This window comes from Propithecus coquereli, unplaced genomic scaffold (genome assembly GCF_000956105.1).
Source record: "Propithecus coquereli isolate 6110/MARCELLA unplaced genomic scaffold, Pcoq_1.0 Scaffold56, whole genome shotgun sequence".
Taxonomy (NCBI): domain Eukaryota; kingdom Metazoa; phylum Chordata; class Mammalia; order Primates; family Indriidae; genus Propithecus; species Propithecus coquereli.
Genome location: NW_012151507.1, coordinates 815,238 through 826,876, shown reverse-complemented (window position 1 = coordinate 826,876; position 11,639 = coordinate 815,238). Strand labels below are relative to the sequence as shown.

At 41.2% G+C, this 11,639-nt stretch overlaps 1 protein-coding gene across 3 annotated transcripts in view; it reads right to left on the bottom strand.

The window, feature by feature from the left end:
• Positions 1–11,247, bottom strand: part of POU2F1 (POU class 2 homeobox 1) — a 161,147-nt gene extending 149,900 nt beyond the window's left edge. The window contains exon 1 of one of the 3 annotated variants that reach the window (XM_012657774.1): positions 11,180–11,247. Coding sequence is in view for 1 of the 3 variants with exons in the window: in XM_012657776.1 (XP_012513230.1) it covers positions 11,180–11,240 (61 nt within the window). In the remaining 2 variants the exon portion in view is untranslated. The remainder of the gene's footprint in view (positions 1–11,179) is intronic. The other 2 variants (XM_012657776.1, XM_012657775.1) reach the window with 2 other exon arrangements.
• Positions 11,248–11,639: the final 392 nt, after the last annotated feature.

The window sequence follows — 11,639 nt, the reverse complement described above, 5'->3', positions numbered from 1 at the left end:
CGGAGTTTACTGTAACTTTTTTACTTTATAAACTCTTTAGTTTTTACTTTTGTAATAACACTTAGCTTAAAACACATCACACTTTACACCTGTACTATCAACTCTGTTTTTAACTCACTGATATTTGAAAGTCTTTTTACTATTTAAAAATTTTTTAATTTGATTTTTATTTTTTAAACTTTTGTTAAAAACTAAGACACAAATACACACATTAGTCTGGGACTACAGGGTCAGGATCATCAAGGCATCACTAGGAGATAGAAGATTTTCAGTTCTGTTATAATCTTATGGGACTACCATTGTATATGTGGTCTGCTGTTGACTGAAATGTCATCATGCAGCACACGATTATACAGTTGACCCTTGAACAACAGGCTTGAACTGCACGGGTCCGCTTATACATGGGTTTTGCCAACCAAATATGAATCAAAAATACAATATTCAAGGTATGTGAAATGATCATATATGCAGGGTTGACTTTTAAGTATGCAGGTTCCGCAGGGCCGACGGCAGGACTTGAGCATACTTGTATTTTGGTATGGAGGAGGGTTGGAGGACTGGTGCTGGAACCAACCCCACTCCCCACCCTACCGTACTGAGGGATGACTATACACTGTTTCCTTTGCTCAGAACACTTTCTATCCTATTTCCCACTCCCAGCTTTGGACTGATTAACTCCCACTATCTTTCATGTCTCAGCATACACATCACTCCTCAGAGAGCCCTTCCCAAATCCTCTCGTCCAGATTAGGGGTCCCTACCTTATGTTCCCAGTGTACTCTGAACTTCCTGTACTTTATTCATTGAACTACAACCAGTGTTATTTAATATATGACTTCCCCAACAGACTATAAGCTTTGAGAGGACGGAGACTGTATACATATCTTATTTTCTACTCTATCTCCAGTGCTGGGTGCATTACAAGGAGTAGAAGAAACTCTATAAATACCTGTTAAATTAAATGAACGCGGAAGGACCAGCCAGATTGGTAGACTGTAATCGAGTTCATATTCACATTGAGTACTACAATTCTTGATTAAGCTTACAGCTCTTGCTCATTCACATTCCTGTAGAATGTTTTAAGTTTTAAATCTAAATCCCACCTTTCAGTATGACCCATCACATATAATTTATTAATAGCTCTCTTGTTAAGACAGGATTAAGCTTATCACATTCTATATTCTTAATATGTTTATTAAAATGGTACTCAGATGAAAGTCAAACTACTCAAAGTATCTGTTATGTTTACTAGTCTTCCTTAAAAGATGTTTTTGAGGAAGACTTATAAAAGAAAAAAAATGTTAAAATTATTTATCTAGTCCAGCCCATAATTTTTCAACAAGGACCCTATGGGTTGAAAAAGTTAAGTGACTTGTTCAGAATCAGACAGCTAGAAAGTGTTAGAAACAGAGTAAAGATCCAGGTCCCCTAGTTCTCAGTCTGCCTTTCCATTATAGGGCCTTTCTGGTACAGTAACTGAGAACCACTGTTCAGGGTATTTCAAGCGATAAATAATCTTGAAATGCAACAAGTAATCATTTAATGCTACTGAATCACCTGTGAAGCCTTTTTAAAGTATGGATTTTCAGACCTCTACTGTATTAGAAACTCAGGTGACACTTGGACCTTCATCTGTTGAAAAAGTTCCATGGGTGATTGTTATCCCGGCAAAGATCGAGAACCACTAATTTAATCAATCAAGCATTCATTATTTGCTAAATGCCTTCTCTGTCCTTACCAATATATTCTTCCTCTCAAGGCTCTTAGGAAGAAATAAGATTTATTTATATAATCAATTAGAGAAGAAAATAAGACTGTATAATGAAGTGCTGAATTAGCTAAATGAACACAAATTAAGTGCTAAACACAGAGAAAGTAGGGCAAGAGCTCAGGTTTGAGAGATAGCTATTTGTGGAGCTAGAATAATGGACAGACAGGTCCCCAGCAGGAGTCCTAGGGATGCTGTGGAAGCGCCTCCAGGGCTACTGTGGAAAGCAGAGGAGGATGCTGTCCTTGCCCCTACGCCCAATTTCAGTCAGAACAGCTCCACTTTTATCGTTAGAACACCAAAGACTTTTAAAAGTTTGAAATCCCTCTTATTTTACAAATGCAAAATAAAATTAAAAAATCCATGGTGAAGTAAGTTGTCCTAAAGTTAGGAAGCTAATTGGTGATACAAAAACCAGGTCTCTCAGCCCCCAGTGCGCTTTTCGCTCTACCGCACCACACATCATGGCATTCCAAGGGAGGGGACGGTGTGAGCAAAGGTTCTCACACAACACCCCAAACACAGTGGCCAAAACAGTGGGTTTACTTTCAGGTCATGTGTCTCAAACTGGGACTGGGATGGGAGAGTGGTAACAGGGAGAAGGGTCCAGGCAAGTCTCAGGATAAAACACAGCCACCCCTCTAAAGCAGATCTTCAAGTTTTAGGAAGACTTATTAAAAAATTAAAACTGATAAATGAAACTGATAAAATGCTGTATTTGTGGTTCGTCCACAGGGGACTTCCTTGGTGGAACTATTGAGTCATGCTATTTAAGAAAGTAGTAAACAATAAGAATGCATAGACGGGGCTAGGGGCTAGATAATAGAATGCTTTGAAATCAAAGAGGAGTTTATTATATTTGCTTCAATTCGACCCCTCCACTGTATAAGTTTTCAGAAGAGTACTAAGAGCGTACACTCCCAGGATGCTGGCTGCACACAGAAATGGACAATCTACAGTCAGGTGCCTCACAGAATCAATCAGCTGCTAAAGCTTCTCCTTCTCTACTGCACCACAAGTAATAAAACTGCTGATTTTACTCTTGTGCTCATGTAACAGAAACTATTACAGTACTTTAAAAATGCTTCTGCTATCAATTTGTAACTCCCCATAGCATCCCTCTAACACTGCTATTATCACCATCTTATTGTGGAAGGAAACAACCATAGAAGTCAGTGTCAAAGCCAAAATGAGGTGTCTAGAATTTACGATGTTCAGACTTAATGCTCAGTCTGCACACACAGTGGCATAAGAATAGATCTCAACTTCAGTATTCCTATGTTTATCACACATTTAATTCACTAACAAAGTTTCACAAGGAACTTAAAACCTAGTAAGACCCACCCAAACATGTCTCAAGTAACATGTCTAATATTGGATTCACTGCCTTAACCCGGAAATGGCTCTCTCTCTCAACTTCCCTACATCTACTCACTCACGGCACTGCTCTTCTCTAGATAACCTATGCTAAAAACCTTGATACCCCTTTGCCTCTAATTAGCTGCTAAATGCTAAACACTTTTAAAGGCCCTGATTATGGCAATGCCCAGAACAACAACAACAAAAATCTATGACTCCCTAATGCCAAGCAAATGACATCCAAACTCTTACACCAACGCAGAGCATTGAGAGCGTTCTCCACAATAGAGCCCCAGCCCGCCTTCCACCACTCCTCTACACAGCCTAAGTAATAGCTAGTCTGGAAGTCTTGCTATTCCCCACACACTTAGTGCTTATTAAAGCACAGGACCTTGGGAAAGTCACTTAATTTGAGTTTTATTTTACTCAACAATAAAATGGGTATAATAATACTTGCCTTAAAGGACTAACTGAGGTAATGAAAATGAGTGCGGCCGTAAATTTTAAAGTACTATAAAAATACAAACATTATCATTATGTCATAACTGTGGTAATTTTATTTCATTTATACCTGCCTTGTTCCAGAAAGGATGTAAGGTGGCCCACATAAAACACAAAATAACAAGAGTTTAAAGATGGAAGCAATAAAAGAAATACAAAACAAACGTACAGACAAAATATAGAACTGAGAATGAGGCTAAGGGAAATGCATGCCATAACGGCCTATGTATTTACTTCCTTTCAGGTTAATAATTTGGCTTAACACTGTAGTTTGATTTGAAAAGGAAACGAAGCCAGTTAGACAATTCAGTCTCCAAAAGACGAAAAACAAACCCATTGGTCAGAAGTAAAACAGTTCCCATTGTAAAGACCAGGCAAGAACTTCTCCCAAAGGTCCTTATTCTGTATAACGTAATTATACAATACCCTTAACATCTTTATCATGGATTATCTATTTCATTATATCATTATTAGATTAAAAACCTCTTGAGGTCAGGTAATTGCTTTATTATATTTGTATCTCTGGCAGCACTTACAGCAATTAGTCAATAAACCATATACCTTATATACTGGTTTCTATGGATCGAATCTCTTCCTCATTTCAAATCATCCTGCACACCACATTAATTCTAAAACATCATTTTTATCACGTTGGTCCTCAGTTCAAAAACCTCCGACTGCTTCCCTGCACACAGAAAAAAAGCCTCCTCATTCTTTACCTGCACAGCACAATACTGAACACGACCTGCCCTGCAATGGCCTTCCCTGTCTTTCCATTCCTCTAAATTCTTTTTGCTCTTTAAAGTTCAGCTTGAAAGTCTCACTTTCTACATAAAGCCTTTTCTGACTGGCAGCAATGAGGCAGAGGGAGGGATTGTGCAGTGGGAGGAAAGGCAGAAGTGTTGTGTTCTTATCTGTTAGTCAACAGTTAAGTGACGTGTACAAGTCACTAAACCATTGTGAGAATATTTCCTCATCTGTGAAGCCAAAGCTTTAGGACAGATTGTATCTAAATTACCTTCCAGCTATAACATTCTAGGATGCTTTGGTTCTTTCAAACTTGGACACACCCTGATCTACCTGTCACATATTTCAATATGTAATTATATACACTGTTTTAAAATTTTCCCTTCTGAAGTAAATATACCAATGCCTCCACAGTAGCCTTATATTAATATTTTCTTCTTATCCCCAAAGACTGGCATAAGACCAGGTACACAGCAGATACTTTATATAACCTAAGAAATGTTTAAGATAACTATTTTTAAAGATTGATTATAATATTGCTTGCTGCAGTATGAATCAGCAAAGAAAGCATTTTTGTCATTAAGCAGACCATTAAAATAAGTGTACTAAAACAAGAAAATACCTAAATCACTTTTCTCTATAAACGTACATTCACTTAAAGGCATCAATACATCTTCATTAAAGTGACCACATGTTTAAGCACAAATGAGTCTTTTTACACACGATATTCATTTCCTAGCCATTCCTGTTTATATCTTCTATTGCAAAGAGAAAGCTCACTGTGGGGGGGGGGGCAGAATAAAAACAAAAACGCTGCCATAATTTTTATTATTATTTTACTGATTTAATTTCATATACTATTTCTGATTCCAACATAAAAACCAATAAAGTTACACAGAATTATGAAATAAATCATATGACAAATTGTACTTGCCATGACTTTCAATATTACAGGCTAAGTAAAACCACTACAAACACTTAGTTTTGCTGCTTTTAACACTGCCTTTTTTTTTTTTAAATAATGTATTCTCTCTGGATAAATATCCAGTTTCCTAGACAGTACTTTAAAGGAGAATCTGATAAATCTGGAAGTTTGCTGATTCTTCTTTTGCTCAATTACTACTCCTGTCAGCAAAATTTAGGCAACACTAAAAGCTTGAGTGTTTGCTTAAAAGGAAAAAAAAATTAAAAAGAAAATAACAAAAAACAAGCTATATCAGTCACTGGATATACAAAAATATCCTATCAATGCTCAAAAAATTATCATCCTATACTAAAAACACACAGAACCTTATAAACCACATGCATTACCTGCAAAGAGCTTCTTCAAATCAGAGGTTCTGAAACTCAAGACAATTCCCATTTTCTGAATTCTAAATATTCTGTAAACGGATCAGTAAGTCAGTTCCACTCATATTTTTGTGTCCATTGCTATTCCTGGTAAAAGTTTATGAGAGCTCAATGCCAGTTTAGAACAGAGAAATACTTCAGTACAAAATAAATCGATTTATTCCTAAGAAGAAATAAAAATCTACAAAGTTATTCAATTATCTTTATTCATAAAATGTCAATATACAAAAACGTTCAGCAAAAGATGCATAAGGAAACTGCTATTCTCTGTGAACCTTAATTATTACCACTTTTAACCACTCAAAAAGATATTTATATAATTTAAGCAACATAATAAAGAATTAAGCAAAATTCTGGCCCAAAAAGTTTCCTTAAGAAAAGGAAAAGGAAAGAGTTCATTCAGGAGGGATACAGAAATTCAGACCCATGAATCAAACCCACAACTTTCAACTCTAACGCCTAATATTAGATTTCCTTGAAGAAATAAGTAAGCATGTTTGCTCAGACATTTAGCATTTAGGCAAGCATCAAAAACAAGACTATGGGTGACCAAAAAGGGGCATGTTTTGTCTGTCACTTGCTCTGTTCTCTAAACAGTAATTATTTGAATAGTTCTAAATGCAATCATTTCCACCAGGAAAAACACATCCCAACTTAAAATTAGGCTTCACTGGGGTTGGGGGAGGAAAAAAATTAGGCTTCATAGCAAGTCTTTACTAATCACAAAAACTATGTAATTGAACCAATACTGATGTATAAAAGCAAATTAATAAGTCACGCACCATTATTTTTAATGGAGCTTGAAAGAAGGCTAACATACAAAGACTAAGGCTGTGGGTTTTCAACATTAAAAAAAAAACAAAAATAATTGGTAACAATAAGGCAATCACCACTACATAATAATAGTCTTTCAAGTCCAAAGGAAACAGATATTTATGAAAGTGACCAACTTAAAAAACACAAATTCAAGATATAGCAATACAAATTCAAGAAACATTTCAAATATTCCATTTTTAACAGAAAACACTTATGAAAGATAACATTCAATTCCAGTTCTATTATTTTAGAAACCACCTGCCTAAAATATTCAAAGCTCTACTAAACATCTCTGGTGGCTTGATAACAGCAGTTTAACATCCTGAGCCCTGAACTTATTTCAATATCCACTGACCAGATGAATGATAGATTAACAATTACTTCAACCTAGACAGCTTTATACTACCTATTAATGCAGAGAATAGTAAATTTAAAATATGGCAGAATACTACACCATTTAAACCTGAATAATAGCCACTGTTTGGTTTTTCCTTGACTACTGGGATTTTTGACAATGACAAATGAAAGAAAATAGAAATTAATTTGAGGGAAGAGGTTAAAAATTACTTTTACAGTAATGGCTCAGAAGCAGAACAGTCCTTTAGAAATTAAAAACATTTGGTCAGCTGTCACGTGAATTTTCAAAACCTTAATTCAAAAGTATCATTATAATTAATAGGTGGGCAAGTTAAGAGTGACTTTTCTAGAAACATGTAGGAAGCTACCAGACATGTAAAAGGAGACAGACATGCAGGTTAGAAGCTTATGAGGGCTCAAAAGTAACCTAAAGTACTCTTATCAAGCTTGGATCACAAATTAGGGTTAGGAATAAACACAGCAATTCTATCACATTCCCAGGGCATTTTAATCATCACCTTAAGATAAGCTAGTTAAAACTATGATGAGAAATGCCTAACAAGACAATTCACTAATATGTCAAAAATTGTAAGTGGAATTACTACCTTGCAATGGAACAATTTTAAAAATCACTAATCAATCAAAACAAAATGCACAAACTTGTCCAGACTAATTTAAGACAAAACCAAAAAGAATTATAAATTATTTTTTTTAAAGTGTTTTCAAAGCATATATTTTCCTGTATGTGTTCTACTTTACTTTAAACACTACAATGTCAACCTAAAAGAATATATATCCCTCATTCTCTTCAACTCTGCTTTATTCACTGAAATAGGTTCTAAAGCAAATAGTCTCTCCATTAGCCTGGGCCATGCAGCTTCATATAGGAATCTGGGGGATCACAATGAATATATCCAAAATAAGCATGAATATGCATTGCTTCTACAAGTATACTTATTTAAAATCCCCCCCCAAAAATAAATAAAACCCATAGTGTCCATTTGAGAATTTGAGGAAATGAATTTTTACAACAGCATGGAAAGCCAAACCAAAATATAGGGCCAGTTAACAATATTCCATCCTTTTCTGTATTACAAAAACTGTAAGTGAAATTTTGATATTTGAAATTTTGTTTGTAAAACCCAATGTACATTTTATCATCTTGTATAAAATATCTACAGCCTCAGTAGTGGTTAAATTGCAGCTATAAAGGAAATTGTCCCGAGATAAATGGTTTCCCTATGAGAAAGCTTCACTGCTACACTTTGCCTCAGGACAATAAATCAAATTAACTGCACCTTGTCCTCTGTCCAATGACATCACCAGTTTGACCACATCTTGGGAATCGGGTGCAAAAACATATGCTATTTTAGGCATGAAATTATATTATTGCTTTTTGTCCACCCAACCCCGTATCTTAGGCCTCTGAAACAGTCATTCACCTGAGCATTCTCCTAAAAGCTACGGATTTTTTTTTCCCTGCTGCATTCAGGGCCTGCCCATTGGGAGTGAAAGAAAAATGGTCAGAACTGGTTATTTGAAATTAGCTTACTTTTAGTGCACCAAACCTAGAATTTTATTAAAAATTAAACCAAAGACTAATATCCCACAAAATACGTCACTAGCTATTCACCATAAAGTATCTTAACATAATTTCAAAGGTTTAACACATTAGTGTTAAACACTACTCCTCTAATACTTCCCTCAACTAGCAGAGGTAAACATCCACCAATGAGAAGCAACACCGTTAAAAAAAAAAACACACTACAACTACATGAAATAAAAATGTTAAAGAAAACTTTGTCACAGGAAAGACCAAAAATCAAAATTACTGTTTCCTCTAAACAGGAAAAGTTAATCTGCCTCTCTCACAGGCCAACTGTCCTAAGTCTAGATAAAACATAAAATCAATTCTGACAACTTAAAGAAGAGGGGCGGGAGTGCTGGGAGGAGAATAAGTTCCAAGATCAAGGTAGACACAATGCCTGTTTATTCTTCTATTTTCACTCATTTAACCATGACACAAACATTCAAAGAAAACATAACCCCATTTCTGTTTTCAGTAGTGCTACAATTAAAATAAGCAAATCTATGTTAGTGATAGCCCAAAATTAGTGCCAGCCCCATCTTAAACTAGAATGAAGAGGTTAGAAAGGGAGCACCAAACAGAAAAATTACCAAAGTGTTGTTAATTGGAATTTCTAAAATATTTAGCTATTTCACAACTCCTAGGGAAAAAAAAAACTGTATAGGTTTGACAAATACTGCAAACTTTTACAAAGCCTGAAAGTGGTTAACTTTGGGGGTGAGAAGCAAGGGAGAGAACTATCCACAAAACAAAGTGATCTATTTTTATTAAACCAAAATAGATTTCATAGCCTCTGAAAATTTGTTATCAGTAAGACAGATTTTTTTCCTAGGCCCAATATTACTGCAAAGTATAAGAAAGTCTTTTTAAGAGAAAACAAACCACCGTAGAGTTGATGCTTAGCTAAGAGGTGTTTTAATGCTGGTAAGGCCCCAAGAGGGTTTGTTTTGCCCGCGGAGGAGGGCTATGTGTGTGGAAGTTGGTGGGGGTAGTCATTTTGGTTATTAGTAAATAAATCAAGCAACAGAAAACATGAGGCCTAGGCAACTGCTAGAGAAGCCAAGGCCTAGCTCTCCCCCTCTTCCCAGCACAGCCTGAGTTTGATCTCAGAGCCCTGTGGATTGCCAAGGAAAAAAAAAAAAAAAGAATCATATCGAACCACAAAAGCACATGGGGCGAATGTAAAATATAAACACGGCGTTGGGCTGTGAGTGGCTGTTATTAAAGGTCTGAATTACTAAACATGAGAGGCGGGGAAAGCCAGGCGGCCATTTCAATAATATAAACCTCCCCGAATTAGACATTATTCAAATGAGAAGAGGTTCGGCTAAGCAGAGAGTAAAGAGGACCCAGCAACCAGCAAGAAAACACCACCACAGAACCAGGGGGAGGATCCCCGTCCCAGCCCACCAACTCCCAACGGGAGAGGGGAAATGAAGATTATCAACTTGTCAGGCCAGCCCGTTCTGGGGCAGCCCTTTACATCCAAGTTCTCAGGAGGCCTCTGGGCGCTTCTGGGGCCTCGGAGCGAGAGGCCCCCGACGGACACCCGCCCCGTGCGTCCCCGGTCAGGCGCAGGGGGAGGTGGCGGGGAGGGGAAAAGGGAGCCGAAGATCAGACCACGCCAGTCACCTCCAACCCAACTCCCCCGCTAAGCCGGGGCCGACGAGGAAGAGGGGGCTCTTCCCGGACCCATGAGGACTGCTGACCGATGGCCGGGGCACATGGGCTGCCCCAGAGAACACCCCCTACGAGGGGAACTTTCCCCGAGGGCCCCTTCCTACCCAGTCCGCCCCCAAGGGGGCGAAGCGGACCCCTGCGCGAGCTCCCCGCCCCCGCCGCCCCGAGGACACCTCGTAGCGCCCACCACCGCTCACCCCTACCCACCTAGAGCTCAGGCCTGGCTCAGGTCAGGCCGCCACCGGGGGAACGAGTGGGGCGCGGCCGAGGTGCCCGGGGCCGTGACCCGCGGGCTCAGCCCCGCTCGGACCCTGTGCGGCGGGCGGCGGGGCGCGGGCAGGTCGCTCTCCCAGGGCGCACCCCAGCTGCCCTCAGGGCCGCCCCGCTGCGGGCAGTGCCCCCCCGGCCCGGGCCCGCTCCCGGGAGAAGACGCGTGCCGGTGTCCGGCCGCCGGGGTCCGCTCCGGCCCCGCCGCCTCCCCGGCATTGTGCTCGCCGCCACCTCCATCCCCCTCCACGCCCCCCCACTCCGCGCCCGCCCGGCCCCGGCCGCCAGCCCGCGCCCCACTGCGCCCCGCCGGCCCAGCAGCTATGAATATGTAAAATGTCTTTATTGTCCTCTCCCTCTGCCCCGGCCCCGCCGCCCCGCCGCGGACCCGCTCGGGTTCGGGCACGGCGGCGAGGAGGCGGCGGCGGCGGCGGCCGGCGGAGGAGGAGGAGGGCCGGTGCCGGCGGGCGGGCCGGCGAGCCGGTGGCGGGGTGGGTCGGGGGCAGGAGGAGGGCGGTGGATCGCAGCCCCCTTTGCCCCTTGTCTTCCCCCTCCGCCTGGCCGCTCCGAGCCTCTTTCCCCCTCCGCTCGGCGCCCGGCGGGGGCTCAGTGCTCCCCGGCCCCCCATCTCCCCGCCGTTAATTATAATAATCCTGAGTACTAATAAATTATGCTAAGTCGCGGGGGGGGCAGCGGGAGCCGGGGTTGAGTATGAATATGAATATGTAAAATGCTGTAATGATTACCTGCTGCTGCTGCCGCCGCGGCTGAACTCTCATCTTGACTCGCTGCTCCTCCGTCCGCCATTTTGAATATTTTAACCAAAATCGCCCGGTCGATAAACCCTCCCTCGCCCCCGCTCCCCTCCCCCCTCCCGCCCTGCTTGCCTCCTCCCTCCTCTCCGCCCCCTCCCGCTCCCTCCTCTCCCCGGGCGCGCGCCAGGGGGCGCGCGAGACCGGCGCTGTTCTTCGCCGGCCCCCTTGGACGAGCTCCACCCCCTCGCGCTCTGCGCACGCGCCTCCAGGCCGCTGTGGCCCTTCGGTAGTTAAAGAAGCGCCTTCAACCTGCCACTCACCCCTTCGCTACATTTTTTTCGTCTCGGCTCTGCACATGCGCGACTTTTTCCACGCGCCTGAAGTGCGGCCGGCGCATGCGCTCCCCGTTTTTCGCTCCCTCCAGAAGAGAAACCTGACTATGAAGTGTGGT